At 43.2% G+C, this 17841-nt stretch overlaps 1 protein-coding gene across 1 annotated transcript in view; it reads right to left on the minus strand.

Moving 5' to 3' along the window:
• igdcc3 (immunoglobulin superfamily, DCC subclass, member 3) overlaps positions 1–17841 on the minus strand; it is a 113421-nt gene that overhangs the window by 91433 nt on the left and 4147 nt on the right. Inside the window, exon 2 of the mRNA XM_014175440.2 lies at positions 6282–6587. Within this exon, the coding sequence (XP_014030915.1) occupies positions 6282–6587 (306 nt within the window). The remainder of the gene's footprint in view (positions 1–6281; positions 6588–17841) is intronic.

A 17841-nucleotide genomic window follows, 5' to 3' on the forward strand; every position in this document is an offset into this window, starting at 1 on the left:
CAGACAAAAAATATCCTTTGATCTTTAGAAGTCTTGAGCAACAGATCTATGCCACCTGTCTTTAACGGAGAGAAAAAAGGTCTCAGCTTCCTTCCCGTCTCAAATGTATTTCTCTATTGGTGGGCCCTAAAAGGATAAAAGAGATCTGAAATGGTTCAAGCCTCTCTCATATGCTAAACTGCCCCTGCTGGAGGTTGGCTATTAGTGTCTTCCCTAGGAGAGGCCTGCTGCACTGACAGAACATTACCCAGCACTCCTGTCTGCCTCTGTGTTCCTTCCTTCCTTATAGCTAATTCGCTTTCACACTTCTTCCTGTATCACAATCCTCTGTACCAAGTATTTAGACAACCCCCCAAAAGTGCAATACAGGAACAGCTGAGAGCTAAGTAGAGGCATGTAACAGAAACGGAAACATTCAGAGGCTGATAACATCATCAAAGCATTTTTTCACCTCCCAGCAACACTTCTTCCCTCCACTCCACTCCACTGGCTGGAGATAGGTGGACAGACAGAAAGGCCCCGATGGTGTACCCTGAGATAATCAATATGTAGTTCAAACTCTGAGGGGGGAGGAAGGTGTGAGAAATACTCCCTTCCTTCACCTGTCCCTCCACCCTGGGAGGAAAGAAGAGCAGAGCTGTTTCACTTTTGCCACATCTCTTCTCATGTCTCCTCCATCGGGTGAGCCAGGGTTGATTCCTACTGCGCTTCATCCATAGATTTATATATACACTAGACGACTGAAGCTACCGCACCCCCATTTTGGCACTCCCCCACTGTCGTAAAAAATATATTGGAAGCTATAGAAATTCATTTATGAATGTCTACATTAGTTTATGCCATGTTTATTCTATTACGGACACCTTAATGCATGCTTTTAAATTATATTATGTGAGCTAATCATAAATATGTAAAATAAAAAAAATCTGCAATCCAGGGTTTATATAGGTCATTGGCTCCATCCAGCAGTGAATCACTCCAGTCCATCACATTTGTTTACTGAAGAATAAAAAACAAAACTAACAAAGGCTCCAACTGGATGATATAAAAAAAAACAAGAACTAGGCCCACTGCGTTTGAAGAAGGAAATATGGATTTTGCTTCACATGATAACAATACCCAGTGTGGATTGTTCAAGCCCCTCATGATGTGTAATGACTCATAGATCAAACTCCATATCTAGCAGGGCATCTGTACGTGCTGCTATCAAAGGGACATTGACTCTGGTTTGTAAGCCCAGAAGCATTTCATGTTTGCGACAGTGCACCCAGGAGCACACAGAGACCTTTACAGACCTTTACTGAGAGGATCATGCCTTAACCACCATTTTCCCAAACAACAATAGACAATGACCACGCCACGATGGCATCATGGGACGTTGGGGCTGTGAATTCCTGAGGAGCCCATTTGTCCGTTCTCTCCTGGGCATTTCCATTGAAAAAGACCCATTAGCACCAACATGTGAAGTTTTTAGGAGCATTTCAAATTGGATGTCAAATGAAAGCTATGAGTCTATATTAATGGAAAATAAAGGAATAGATACATTTTTCAACAATTTTCCATCTTAAAAATTAGGCATAAGTAATGTATTTGATTTCTGGGTAAACAGATGGAAAAGGGGTCTTAGAAAACATCTACCTTAAAAAGTCTTAAAAGGTATACCTTCTGTAAGTTTACAGTGACTTGTAATTCCTTTACTAAAAACCCACATATCTTTACACTTTACACTACAGTACAGTACAGTACAGTGAAGAAAAGTAGAGTATAGTAGAGTAGAGTATATTGTACTGTACTCTACTGTACAGAACTATACTATACTCTACTTTACTGTACTGTACTTTACTGAACTCTACTATACTGATCTCTACTGTACGCAACTGAACTCTACTCTATCCTACTCTACTCTGCTATTATACTGCACTGTACTCTACTGTGCTCCAAACTTGTGAAAACATGAGGAGAATGACATTCATATCCATAATTATGCATTTCTGTGTAGTACAGATCAGGGATCCATGATGTAATTCCGTTATCGTAATTCTGTTACCGGGTGTAAATCCACTTCACTTACTGTAGTTCAATAAACAAAATATTATTTTTTTTAACTCAATGTGCCCTATCATAGCTGACACCTCATTCTTTCTGCAGACATCTTTTAATCTTCATTCAGAGCAGATATTTAACAGAGTTTTTAGAAAACGTGGCATAAAAACATTTACATTTACATTTAAGTCATTTAGCAGACGCTCTTATCCAGAGCGACTTACAAATTGGTGCATTCACCTTATAATATCCAGTGGAACAACCACTGAGGGAGATTTTACCGTAAATCTGTTACCAAAGTTTGCATCTGCACAGTTCTTCCACTAAATTAGTTTTTATGTACATTTTTCAGTGGAAATTGTTAAAAGTAGTCCTTGTGCATAGAGTTGTATAGTTTGTTAAACTTTGTCAAAGCGTAATTCCGTTACCGTGAAAATGCCCAGCTGTTCTTTTTCACAATGATTGCTTCCTCCTGTCCTGAAGCCTGTTGTCCTGCAGGCTCAGATAACCAAGTAAAGATTCATTAAGGAGTAGGCCCTGCACTTAGCTTCTTTTGTCACTCAACAAAGACATCAATTGCCTGAGTCCAACATCGGCACGCAAAACACACACACACACACACACATGGTTACTATCATATGGTAGGCATGTCAGGACACAGCGCCTCCCTATTCCCAGCAGGTAAATATCACATGCTTCATTAGAATGGGGCCCTTTCTCAACACACCCTCCTTAGGGGTCAAAGGCCATAATGTCAGAATGTGACCTCCAGACCATCAGTAATCCTTAAGCAAATCAATATAAGTCACAGGGCAGGGGTCATCCATTTAAGTGACCCTGAAAAACAAAAAGGAAGGAAGCCCAGAAGAGAACAGAGCGCACCATTATCTGTTCAAGAGCAGCCAGGGGTGGAAAAAGCCCTACCTCCCGAGGTAATGAGCTTGTACTTGACACAGAGAGAAAGAAGCTGTCTGCACATAACATTACATCCTAGTACATCCTGTAATCAGATTGTGGAGCAAATTCAGAGAGATCAGAGAGATATGTGCTGGCCAGGTGTGGATACATGAGTAGATTCATTGTGTGACACATTCATTGTATCACTGGATATGAAAGGTTGTTTGTAATACCAGCTGTAGACAAGACCTAATATTAGCCATCCCCCTCAGCAGTGAATATTCTAATTGGTCCCAAAATTCAAATTCATCCTGTGTCTTTATTCTGTTCTCCTCATAAATTCCCCTTCTGGTCAATGATTCTATATACAAAGTCAGCAGGGTCAACCACACAATTAAGAGAATAAAATGCAAATGTTGGCCAACTCTTTCAAATGATAATAGACTCAAAGCTAATCAGACAGGAACAGATAACTTACATTATAAAGCAATGCATAATGCATACTGGACTAACATTGCTGAAATAAATAATTCCATTATTATACCTGCTATGGGCATGCTCGAGTGACGCAGCGGTGTAAGGCACTGCATATCAATACCTGGTTCAAATCTAGCTGCGATTGGAAGTCCCACAGGGCGGTGCACAATTGGCCCAGGTTTGGCCAGGGTAGGCCGTCTTTGTAAATAAGAATTAGTTCTTAACTGACTTGTCTAGTTAAATAAAGGTCAAATAAATAAAAAATATTCCTCAGGTGCTATCAGCAGAGATTTTCATTTCAACCCCCCCTCCGGTTTGACATCCACTCCACTCTCAGACCACTAAATCATAAATAATCATTCATGGAATAGCCAAATCCAGGATTTTCTCTCATGTAAAAGCGGGGAGGTGCTGAAACGGTAACTATGGGCTGACTTTTGAGAGAAAGCCTCCCTAAGGAGGTTATAAAAGGTTTCTTGTGTCTGGCGGCACCACTGCGTAGGGATTACTTTTTCCCGTGGCCTGCGAGATACAAGGCCCTCCCTGTGACCACTTAGCCACCTCGGTCCCATTGAGCGGCGAGGCCGCATGGACACAACAGCACAGCAGTGAGCTGTCTCCTTCCTGGCCTGTGTTACACACAGGGCAGGAATCTAAGCCCTCTGCCAGCCTTTGTCTGTCAGTGTGTAACTCGACGCAGCACAGAAGAGCTTTCAGAAACGCTTAACTGTACAGTATCACAAAGGTGTTGCTTTGATTACTCCCCATGACCTCTGGTGTGAGTGGATGCCTGTGCATTAGAGTTACTATATTGTAGGCAAGTGTGTGTGTGTGTGTGTGTGTGTGTGTGTGTGTGTGTGTGTGTGTGTGTGTGTGTGTGTGTGTGTGTGTGTGTGTGTGTGTGTGTGTGTGTGTGTGTGTGTGTGTGTGTGTGTGTGTGTGTGTGTGTGTGTGTGTGTGTGTGTGTGTGTGTGTGTGTTTGTGTGTGTGTGTGTGTGCAAACACAAAGGTTTTCTTTAAAGAATACTGCACATTCAATTTACCCATTGTTCTCCAGTGTAAGTCACTGACATATGCCGTTTTTCTTTCTTCCACAGAAACACATGGGTTTGTCTATTGTTCTCCAGCACTGCACAGCAATGGAGCACTGGAGCGCTGGAGCACTGGAGCACTGGAGCACTGGAGCACACCACATCATCATTAACAAACATATGAACGTACAGAGTTCAATACAAAGGATCTTCTATTAGCCGTTAAAGGACAAAGGCTGCTGCACAAGCTTGGAGACCACATCAATTACTGTGGCTGCCTTACTGGTAAGACACCACCAATCCTCTGCTCTATGGTCACTTCACTGTTCAGTTACAACGACCCGAAGCCTCACAAAGCAAGAAGACCTTCTGAAAATAACAAGCGCCACATAGCATAACACATTCACTTTGAGACTAAGTCAGCGGAGGCTGCTGAGGGGAGGACGGCTCATGATAATGGCTGGAATGGAGTCAATGGAATGGTATCAAACACATCAAAAACATGGTTACCATGTGGTTGATACCACTCCGCTGACTCCATACCAGGCATTATCATGAGCCGTCCTCCCCCCAGCAGCCTCCACTGGAATAACTCCACCGTGAAAACTGTCTATGTGTTTAAATGACCATCTCCACTATGTTTTCTTCTGTTTCCAGTCAAGTCAAGCACAGCCTTGACAACGCAATAGCCGTGTGTTTACAGTGTAATCTACACATACACTGTGCAGTGTACATAGCCACAGTATCAGTATGAGAAACACCAAGGCAGGAATAAGAGAGGAGGCAGTGTCCAGCACAGTGCTGTTCTATGTCTCTCTCCAAACAACAGCCACATGTCTGGTCAAACAGAGCAGAGGGCTAGAGGACAGAGGGATGGCTATTTTTGATGGGGGGATACACACATGGAGACGGTGATAGAGAGAGAGAGGGGGAGAGAAATGGAACGGGGAGAGAAAAAAGAGAGAAAGAGAGAGAGCGAGAAGGATAGAGTTCAATAGAGACTGCTCTGAGAGACTGAACCAAACAGCCACATTTTCTCTCCACCAAAGAGACAGATTGTAAGTATGTTATCACTGTGCCATGGTTCCAATGCTTAGCACTTGACGTGGAACTCAAGTGAATCCAAAAAAGAGCTTTGTGGCTAGAGCGGAGCGCAGAAAATTGATCTTGGTACCAGCAACCAGCGAGAGGGCCATCAGCAACACATTGAGATTACAGCAGGCACAACAACGCAGTGTGAACGCCAAGTATGAAGGCTTGCTAACAGTAAATTCCAGAGAAGAGCACAGATTAAGTATGAAATATTACTAGGGACGTGCAACATTACACGAAGGGAGGGCAAAATCCAAAATGCTAATGCACCTTTGGAAATAAGGCTTCTTTGTAAAACCATCACATCCCTCGCTCCCTAAGTCGCTCATACTGGGCTGATCCAAACATAACGTGGCTCCAACATTAAAGCTTGGTAAATACAGCAGCCCGCTGGTTACTCTGACTGTACGGCCACGCCTCCAGCAGCGGTCGGCTACATGAGAGGCATACTGTAGACGAGGGTTGACAAACCCAACGGCAGATTTCGCCACCTTCCAACAATAGTGACGAAAATAAATGCATGAAGAGGATTTAAACTTAAACCTACATATTATTGAGTTATTGTATGCATAATTGTATTCATTAAGTCATACTTGCTAGCAATCAACAAATACCTCTCCTATTGCCAATGTTGGTAATATGTTGGGGATTGCTAATTATGCTTGTCAATAACATTGTAATAACATGGTACTACCATGGCAGTGATAACCCCCGTAGCAAGGTTATTAAAGGAACACTTACTGGCAGCCTGCACCCTGGCCCTGCGGCTCACCACCAGACCAAAGGAGTTCTGGCCCACACACTCATAATCCCCTTCATCGGTTGAGCCGTCAGACTTGGTCCTCTGGAAGCGTCCAATCAGCAGAGTGCCGTTGTGGAACATGGTGTAGTATTGGTCATCCACCAGGAGGATGCCGTTCCTCCTCCACTGCGTGGTGATTGGTGGGATACCGTCCACCTGACAGTGCAGCATGAGGGGCTGCTCCTGCACCGCGATGATGTCACTGGGCTCCAGGGTGAAGGAGAGCTCTGCTCCTGATGTCACACCTACACAAATAGCAGAGAAATACACACGTTACACCTACACAGCTACACAGAAAATACACACAGTGCTCATGAGCAAACAGCCTTAGCCAGCTAGGTTAGAGTTTGGTCTCAAGAGAATTCATTCACACTCACTAGCAAGAACATGCTTTCCAGCAGAGTGAAAATGAACTATCCACACCTACAAGCACAATAGAATAGACTGCCAGGTGAATGTAGAAGGAACAGACTGGTCAATCCATTAAACACAAAGAAACCATGGAGTTATGGTGACAGATATTGATGTGTGCTATAGAATAAAAAAGCACAATAACTGTACACTGTCTGATTACTGTGCATGCTACTGTCTGCCAGCTTCCAGTCCCATAATAAACCACCTTGATGTGCTGCTGACAATCTGCCTACCTACTGCCTTTGAGACATGATGCACTCAATACCGTCTCCTTCTGCCATCATATCAAACAGCACACATTGCTGGCTAGTGATGGAGGAAACAGAAAAAGTACTCAATTGTCATACTTGTGTAAAAGTAAAGATACCTTAAAAGAAAATGACTTAAGTAGAAGTGAAAGTCACCCAGTGAAATACTACTCAAGTCAAAGTAGAGTATCTGGTTTATATTTTAGTATCAAAAGTAAAGGTAAAATTGTAACTTGTATAGCGGCACAATTTAATTGAATTGATTTATTTACAGCTAGCCAGGGGAACACTCCAACACTCAGACATCATTTACAAATGAAGCATATGTGTTTAGTGAGTCCGCTAGATCAGAGGCAGTAGGGAAGACCAGGGATGTTCTCTTGATAAGTGTGTGAATTGTACCAATTTCCTGTCCTGCTAAGCATTCAAAATGTAACAAGTACTTTTGGGTGTCAGAGAAAATGTATGAAATAAAAAGTACATTATTTTCAACAGGAATGTAGTGAAGTAAAAGTAAAAGTTTTCCAAAAATTAAATAGTAAAGTACAGATACCCCCCCAATAAATTACTTTAGTAGTATTTTAAAGTATTTTTACTTAAGTACTTTACACCACTGCATATCAGGATATTATTTTTGCTGATATATCGTATCGTTAGACAATATCGCAATATTATTTTTGTGCTAGTTGGCTGTACCTGCACCAAAACTCCAGTATTTGTCCTTCAAAGCTAGTTCTCCATCATTTTTTTAAAATAGGGAGACAATTTGTTTTCAGCACTTTTATTTCCATGACTGATCCAAACTTGTTTTCTCATAGCTCTCTCTTGTCCCTCTGCAGCAGACATATGATGAGCAATATGTTTGGAACATCAAATCGCAATAAAATCACAGTATCTAATCACAATAGATATCATGAGAATCGTGGGAATCGCAATACATATTGTATCGGCACATAAGTATCGTGATAATATCGTATTGTGAGGTCCCTGGCAATTCCCAGCCATATTGCTGGGCCACTTTGATGTTTCCTTACTCTGTAATCACCTGCAGGGTCAATCATCAACACCAAGAGCAAGGTGATAGCGATTATGTGATTGTCACTTTGAAATCTGCTTCTTCTGCCAGGGATAAAATGTAATTCAGAAGGTGTTTGTAGGCTGTTAAGGCCCTGAAGGCCGCTGGCACAGAGAGGCTGTAATAAACATTAATTTAGGTCAGTAACTCAAACGACTGCATTTTGAATGGCTTGAATACAGATTTGCTCAGATCAATAGTGGAATGCAACAGAGAAGGTTTCGAATTGTCTGCTTTTCAGAGACACGAGTATTGCCTTTTGAGGGCAGATAGAAAATGAAGCTAAAGATTATGGCCAAGGTCACTGGGGACTGTCGTGTTTTCATCTTTTTATCTGCTGCACTCCTTTCATCTTTGCCTTACAGTAACATAACTGGAAGACTCTTTCCTCTTCCCTTGACCTGGTGACATATGAGAGAGAGAGAGAGAGAGAGAGAGAGAGAGAGCTGATTGAGGACTCTCCATCTAGTGTCCATCTACACTGAACAAAAATATCAATGCAACATGAAAAGTGTTGGTCCCATGAGCTGGTTCCTGAAATAAAATACATTTTCCATATGTACAAAGTGCATATTTCTCTAAAATGTTGTGCACAAATTTGTTTACATCCCTGTTTAAATGTTATATTTCACCTTTATTTAACCAGGTAGGCCAGTTGAGAACAAGTTCTCATTTACAACTGCGACCTGGTCAAGATAAAGCAAAGCAGTGCGACAAAAACAACAACACAGAGTTGCACATGGTATAAACAAATGTACAGTCAAAAAATAACACAATATAAAAATCTATATACAGTGTGTGCAAATGTAGTAAGATTAGGGAGGTAAGGCAATAAATAGGCCATAGTGGCGAAATAATTACAATTTAGCATTAACACTGGAGTGATAGATGTGCAGATGATGATGTGCAGGTAGAGATACTGGGGTGCAAAAGAGCAACAAAAATAAATAACAATATGGGGATGAGGTAGTTGGGTGGGCTATTTACAGATGGGCTGTGTATGGGTGCAGTGATCGGTAAGCTGTTCCGACAGCCGATGTTTAAAGTTAGTGAGGGAGATATGAGTCTGAAGCTTCAGTGATTTTTGCAATTCGTTCCAGTCATTGGCAGCAGAGAACTGGAAGGAAAGGTGGCCAAATGGGGTGTTGGCTTTGGGGATGACCAGTGAAATATACCTGCTGGAGCGTGTGCTACGGGTGGGTGTTGCTATGGTGACCAGTGAGCTGAGATAAGGCGGGGCTTTACCTAGCAAAGACTTATAGATGACCTGGAGCCAGTGGGTTGGAGCCGTCCACCTGACAGGTGAGGCATATCAAGAAGCTGAGATCCTGAGGCCCATTAGAGGGCCATTTTTTAAAGGTATCTAGATGCATAGCTGTATTCCCAGTCGTGTGAAATCCATAAATTAGGGCTTAATGAATCTATTTCAATTGACTGATTTCCTCATATGAACTGTAACTCAGTCAAATCTGTGAAATTGTTGCATGTCGCGTTTCTATTTTTGCTTAGTATATTTCCATCTAGTGTCTCTGTGTGTGAGTTTGTGCAGTGTGTGTGGTCTGAGACAGAGAGCACAGGGCAGTGTAAATAAGGAAACTATCCTTGTCATTCTTCTCACACCTCTCTCTGATCAGCTCAGCCAGAGCCAGAGAGCAGGGTTAAATGATTACCTGGTCATGATAAAGTCTTACACAACAAGAACGGAGCAGACACACACACACACACACACACACACACACACACACACACACACACACACACACACACACACACACACACACACACACACACACACACACACACACACACACAGGCGCACACAATAATTCACACTTGCAAGCTCGTATTACACACACACACACACCCACACACATACTTCCCTTCTGTGACTTATTACCGAGGTACTTATTAATTCATTAATATCAATAGTTATGCTTGGCGATGATACCAGAGCGAGGTCTTTAGTGTCTGTGGTTCTGAGAGGGAACAGAAGGAGAGAGACAATAAATAAAGGATGTAAACAAGCTGACCTGACTTGGCGTCATAAAAGTAAAGCTTAGCGGACTCTCCTGCACCTCCGTGCTCTCAGTATCAGGTTTCAGCTGCAGAAGGATTAAGCACTAACAGTCCCTGCCTTGGACCCAGGAATCTAAGGGGGGGGGGCGTCATCCCTCAAATTCCAGCCCAGGGATACTCCCCTTTAGGTGCAGACAAGGAATTCATTGACATGCTCTCCTTTCTAACCGTTTCCCTCTCGCTCTCTCTGTGAGGTAGGTAAAGCTGCTACGAGACCAAAGAGACATCAGTGCTACCGTCTCTGAAAAACAAGGGGGTGGTGAAATATTTAACCCCTCGCTGGCCGTGCTGCCTGCACAGGGCTCTCTGCTCCGCTGCCCCAACAAAGCCTGAGCGTTCCACACACACAGGAAGCCAGCGCAGTCAGCACAGCTACCAGTACATGAACAGCAAACAAAGAGCACGCGGTACAGAGGCAATCAGTCACGCTTCCTGTCATGGGCAAAACAATGATGGAAGCTAAAATACCCATTATACACTAAAAAGCTTCTGGACACAAATAAAGCATTAGATGATACAAAAGTGTTACATATTACATTTTCTTAGGAGACAGAGGGCTCTGTTTCTGTCCTCTGGATATAGAAGGGATGTTCATGTCAAGCTTTCAAAACTGTTACAGGGCATTAATAGATGTTATCCAGCATCAGAAACCCAGATAAAATCTCAATGCAAGTAGTATTTCGTCACCCGTAGTAACATCGACAAATTGAATCCGTGTTATTATCATGTCAGTATTTCACAGCGATGAGCCATTCATGAACGCATTGCAGTGTGTCCTTTTAAGCTGAACAGGAAGCTGATGAATTCAATGAATTTGTTGGTTTTTAAATGAATAAAGCATGGAGAGAGAAGCAGGGTCCTGCAGGTTTTCAAATGATAGCTTTGACTGATTGGCTCATCAATGTCATCAGATAGACTCGGAGGTCTGTGGACTCTCACAGAGCACTGATGACTGCCTCCAAGACATTAAAAATGAATGTCCACATGGAACATTCATGACTGGTTCCAACACTGTCTTTGGAAAAAAAGGAGAAGAGGAGAGGTATAATAACAGATGGCAAGAAGAGAGAGAGAGAGGGGAGAGAGAGAAACAGAGAGAGGTGGACAGCATTACCAGCACATGGGCACAGCAGAAGCACTGAGCACCTAGCTAAGCTATAGAGGGGTCAGGGTTATGGATGAGGAGGGGAGGGGAGGGGAGGGATGGCTGGCCATGTGTGTGTTGTGTGCTGTGCTGCTGGGTGCAGTGCTGCGTGGAACAGGAGAACAGAGGCCAGCACAGCTGTAGATGCCAGAGGTCAGAGCAGAGACACACTGTCAAAGAAACAGAGAAAGAGGCACACACAGTCAGGCAGACCCCTCCTCTTAATGCTCCCTTTAACAAGGGAAAGGGCACCCTGGGGTTTAGGATTACCACCGTGGGAGACCAGAAGCCTGCCAGGCTGAGAGAGACTAGTGGTGGCTAAGTGTGGCTCGCGCTCAGGCTTACTACTGGTATTCAATTAAACCCACCGTGCTACTGTACGAAGGACTGGAGGGAGGGAGGCATCCACAGCCTCACAGCCAAACTGCTGCAGTTGGCTAAATAATAACCAAGCTCTTATCAACATGGTTAGAAATGAAGCGGTCAAAGCTGCATCACGTTTATGTGCAAAAACACATAAAAAGCTTGGTTTAATCAATCACAGACAGTGAGCATCCTGAACACTGCAGAACAATGCATACTTAATGCTCCCATAATTTCCTTCTCAGTAAAAAGCACTCCTGGGTAATTTGTCCCTTGTCACATGAGGCACTTCAATTTCAGCAGCCACTGCTGTTGTTGTCTAATCAGACCCATACAGTCACAGATCTGGATCAGATCATTACAATGCAATCAAGAGGCAGGTCTCAATTTCAGATGCACAAAAAAACATAGACTTTTAAAAAAAACTCTAATTATCTCACACAATAACAGTACATTATGAGGGTAAACGTGTTAAGCGTTTAAATAGCAATATTGTATCGGGAGCCACCCATCTAGTCATCCCTCACACTGTTTAGATATCAGAAGCAGGACCTTATCTTTGTCTCCTCACTTTCTCCACTCTTTTATTTCACCTTCTCAGTGAAATCGCAAGGCTCTCTCATCCACCTCTTCCTCAGTTTCAATGCCAAGTCTACTCAACCCTGTAGGCTACCATCCATTGCCAACTCGTCCATGATACAGGCAACATCTTGGTGTAATTTTGCACACCTTATAGTGTGCTCTAAAATATGGAGTATGCCTAGATTCTAAAAACATTCATTTATTCAACATTAAAAATATTAACACCTCAAAAGTGCCCTCTTTGATGTTGTTCAGTTTAAGACATTGTTTGGAACAATACATCAAATTTCCAGAGTGGGCTCTATGCTAATTTTTAAGTTATGAGCACCACCAACACAGTGAATGGGAAAATGGATTCAAAGGGAACTCTCTCTGCTGGTGATTTGCTGAATGTACAATCCTAAAGGAGGGCTGTGATTGGTTAATGACCTATAATGTCAATTTCTCATATTATAATATGTCTTATCTTCAAAAGTCCCAGAGCCCACTCTGGAAATATGTTTGAAATGTTTGAAAAGTATATTGCTCCAAACAATATGTCTAAAATAAGCTAAATCGAAAAGGGTAATTTTTTATGTTGAATAAATTAATGTGAAAATGTGTTTTTCAGATTCTAGTCATTCTCTATATTTCAAAGCAAACTATAAGAAGTGACCACAAGATGTTGTCTGTATCATGTACGGTTCACAGATCATAGGGTCTTACAGGCATGTACAGGTCTAAAAAGGGCCTAAAATGGCCACTTTCATCATGATTTTCTCAAAAATGGTTTGTGATACAAATGTAAGAAGCATGTCAAACATCCTTCCTACCAATTAAGTTTCTATGTAAGAATTGCCAGAACAATCTGAGATACAAAAACACTTTTGGGGGCTATCCTTGCATGGAATCACCCAAATCATTTTTTGGGGTCAATCGTACATGTATTTAATTATTTTTGGAAAGGGCACACAGAGCTTGTTTTGCCACTTATAGATGTCCCCCAGTGTGTGTTATGAAGTTGACATGTTAATGAAGGAAAGTCACCCAGTAAAATACTACTTGAGTAAAAGTCAAAGTTTTTGGTTTTAAATATACTTAAGTATCTAAAGTAAATATAATGGCTAAAATATACTTAAGTATTAAAAGTAAAAGTATAAATAATTTCAAATTCCTTATATTAAGCAAACCAGATGGCACCATTCTTTTTGGGGGGGCGGGGGTAGCAGGGGCACACTCCAAGTTCTCTTGAGAAGTGTGTAATTGGACCATTTTCTTGTCCTGCTAAGCATTCAAAATGTAACAGGTACTTTTGGGTTTCAGGGAAAACGTAGCGAGTAAAAACTACATGATTTTCTTTAGGAATGTAGTGAAATAAAAGTATGATATATAAATAGTAAATAGTAAAGTAAAGTGCAGATACCCCGCCAAAATACTTTAGTAGTACTTTAAATTATTTTTACTTAAATATTTTACACCACTTGTAGGCAGAATAGGCACATGTACAGGTAACTGCCAAAATAATGGAAACACTTAAGTAATTGAGGGATATAAAGTATTTTGGAAGAAAGAAAGCAGGTGTTTCCACACAGGTGTGGTTCCTGAGTTAATTAAGCTATTAACATCCCATCATGCTTACAGGCTGACCACACCGTTCGCATCGCATGCATGAGCATTGCAAAATAAATTTAGAAATCTATGTTATTCAATTATTGCACCCACACTGCTCGCGCGCGTCAACGAGCGTCTGCATTGCCAAGGGCTAAAATATAAGTATTTTCTATTTCTGACGCAGATCACGCTGCAAGTCCTGCCTCTACCATCTCCTCATTGGTTTATAATAGCAGGTACCCACGTGCCATCTCCTCATTGGTTATACCCACGTGGGTGATTGAGAGATGAACTGTGTTGCCGGTCGGTGTAGTAATACTATGAAAGTTTAGATGCCAATCACCATATAAGTTCAAAGATGAAAAAGCCTGGAAGGAGAGATGACTAGAAACGATTCGGTTGACCGTTAATTGTCGGAGTAGAGGACCTTGTGCATTTCAGGTAAAATAACAACTCAATGTTTATATCCCAGGACAAATTAGCTAGCAACAGCAAGCTAGCTAAATAGGACAAATTAGCTAGCAAGTGCAAGCTAACTAGCTAAATTGCCATAAATGTTTAATGCTTTTCGACCTGTCCCCAAATTAATATCATTGGTTCAGAGTTTGTTTTGATATTTTAACCTGCGTGTCGTGATCGCGTTTGGTGTAGGGGGACAAAATAAATGTATGCACGATGGCGCACACGCGCAGCCGGTTTGGGTTCCGTGTTAGGGTCATGAAGAATGGTGTCACATCCCTCCAATAGAGTTCCAAACACTAGTAGAATCTATGCCAAGTTGAATTGAATCTGTTCTGGCTCGTGGTGGCCAAACAGTCTTTCAAGACACTTTATGTTGGTGTTTCCTTTATTTTGGCAGTTACCTGTATATTGCTTCATTTACATATTTTAATACAATATTTCAGAAAATGTGTAATAATAATAATCTCATATTTGTGTCTACATTCAACTCGTAATTGTTACGTCCTGACCAGTAATAGGGGTTATTTGTATTGTAGTTTGGTCAGGACGTGGCAGAGGGTATTTATTTTATTGTGGTTCAGGGTGGTGGTTTGCTTAGAAGGGTGTTTGATTTATTATTTCCGGGTTTTGGGTTATGTTCTATGTTTTTTGTATTTCTATGTTCTCTCTAGTTTAGTATTTCTATGTTAGGTAATTGGGTGTTGGACTCTCAATTGGAGGCAGGTGTTGGTAGTTGCCTTTGATTGAGAGTCCTATATATAGGTATGTGTTTTGTTTGTGTTTTGTGGGAGGTTGTTCTGTGTATAGCCTTGTGCCTTACCAGACTGTTAGGCGGCATTGTGGTTTGTGTACGTGTTTATTTTGGTTTCCCTTCTCCTTAATAAAGAAGATGAGTACATACAATCTCGCTGCGTATTGGTCCGACAATGATTTCTCTTTATCTTCTGACGAAGAAGAATGTGACAGAATCTCCCACCAACCAAGGACCAAGCAGCGGGGTAAGGAGCAACGGGATAATAATATGGACTATCGGGAAAAGTGGACGTGGGAGGAGATTATGGCCGGAGAGGGCCCATGGAGAAAGTGGAGCGAAGACTGGGAACGCTACAGGGGAACACGACTGGCGTTTAAGCCGGAGAGGCACCCCCAATAAAAGAAATTGGGGGGGGGGGGGGGCACACGGGTAGTTTGGCTGGGCCAGGCAGTAGACCTAAGCCAGCTCCCCGTGCTTTTTATGGGAAGCGTTTGGAGTGGAGAGCGCCGAGGTATGCGGAAGTGCGCACGATCTCGCCCATACGCACGCACAGTCGGGTGCGAGTGATCCTAGCCCCTCGCAATTGCCGTGCTAGAGTGGTCATCCAGCCTGGTAGGAGGATGCCTGCGCAGCACATCTGGTCACCGGTGCGCCTCCTTGGTCCAGGCTACCCTACGCCCGCTCTACGCACGGCAACCATCAGGCCTCTGCACAGCCCAGTTCGCCCTGTACCAGCACTCCGCTCGTACAGGGCTACTAGTTCCATCCATCCAGGACGGGTTGTGCAGGAGGTGCGATCGAGACCGTCAGTGCGCCTCCACGGCCCGATACCTCCAGTACCAGCACCACGCATCAGGCTTCCAGTGCGTCAGCCCAGTCCAACTCAGCCCGTTCCTGCTCCCCGCACTAGCCCTGAAGTGCGTGTCCCCAAACTGGCACATCCAGCACCACGCATCAGGTTTCCAGTGCGTCAGTCCAGTCCCGAGCTTCCAACGACAGTACTCAGTCCAGAGTATCCGGCAACAGTGTCCAGTCCAGAGTATCCGGCAACAGTGTCCAGTCCAGAGTATCCGGCAACAGTGTCCAGTCCAGAGTATCCGGCAACAGTGTCCAGCTCAGAGTATCCGGCAACAGTCCTCAACCGAGTGAGTCTGCCTGCAGTCTGGAACCGAGTGAGTCTGCCTGCAGTCTGGAGCCCCCAGAGACGTTATACAGCCCTGAGCATTATGCAGGGGTGGACAGGTTGGGTGGGGGTTGTAGACCGGAACCTGAGCCACCTCCAGTATTAGGGTATTTGTTTATTTATGTGAGGTGCATCCGGGGTCTGCACCTTTGGGGGGGGGGTACTGTCACGTCCTGACCAGTAATGGTAGTTTGGTCAGGACGTGGCAGAGGGTATTTGTTTTATTGTGGTTCGGGGTGGTGGTTTGCTTAGAAGGGTGTTTGATTTATTATTTCCGGGTTTTGGGTTATGTTCTATGTTCTCTCTCTAGTTTAGTATTTCTATGTTAGGTAATTGGGTGTTGGACTCTCAATTGGAGGCAGGTGTTTGTAGTTGCCTTTGATTGAGAGTCCTATATATAGGTATGTGTTTTGTGGGAGATTGTTCTGTGTATAGCCTTGTGCCTTACCAGACTGTTATTCGTCATTGTGTTTTGTGTACGTGTTTATTTTGGTTTCCCTTCTTTTTCTTAATAAAGAAGATGCGTACATACGATCTTGCTGCGTATTGGTCCGACAATGATTTCTCTTTATCTTCTGATGAAGAAGAATGTGACAGTAATGGACATTTTGATATACGTATACATAGGTTTAAAAAATACTGTATTCGGTGTGGTGCCTGGCCTTAGCCTATGCAGTATACTACACTGCTCAAAAAAATAAAGGGAACACTTAAACAACACATCCTAGATCTGAATGAATGAAATAATCTTATTAAATACTTTTTTCTTTACATAGTTGAATGTGCTGACAACAAAATCACACAAAAATAATAAATGGAAATCCAATTTATCAACCCATGGAGGTCTGGATTTGGAGTCACACTCAAAATTAAAGTGGAAAACCACACTACAGGCTGATCCAACTTTGATGTAATGTCCTTAAAACAAGTCAAAATGAGGCTCAGTAGTGTGTGTGGCCTCCACGTGCCTGTAAGACCTCCCTACAACGCCTGGGCATGCTCCTGATGAGGTGGTGGATGGTCTCCTGAGGGATCTCCTCCCAGACCTGGACTAAAGCATCCGCCAACTCCTGGACAGTCTGTGGTGCAACATGGCGTTGGTGGATGGAGCGAGACATGATGTCCCAGATGTGCTCAATTGGATTCAGGTCTGGGGAATGGGCGGGCCAGTCCATAGCATCAATGCCTTCCTCTTGCAGGAACTGCTGACACACTCCAGCCACATGAGGTCTAGCATTGTCTTGCATTAGGAGGAACCCAGGGCCAACCGCACCAGAATATGGTCTCACAAGAGGTCTGAGGATCTCATCTCGGTACCTAATGGCAGTCAGGCTACATCTGGCGAGCACATGGAGGGCTGTGCGGCCCCCCAAAGAACTGCCACCCCACACCATGACTGACCCATCGCCAAACCGGTCATGCTGGAGGATGTTGCAGGCAGCAGAATGTTCTCCACGGCGTCTCCAGACTCTGTCATGTCTGTCACGTGCTCAGTGTGAACCTGCTTTCATCTGTGAAGAGCACAGGGCGCCAGTGGCGAATTTGCCAATCTTGGTGTTCTCTGGCAAATGCCAAACGTCCTGCACGGTGTTGGGCTGTAAGCACAAC

Source organism: Salmo salar, chromosome ssa26, assembly GCF_905237065.1.
Source record: "Salmo salar chromosome ssa26, Ssal_v3.1, whole genome shotgun sequence".
NCBI classification, from domain to species: domain Eukaryota; kingdom Metazoa; phylum Chordata; class Actinopteri; order Salmoniformes; family Salmonidae; genus Salmo; species Salmo salar.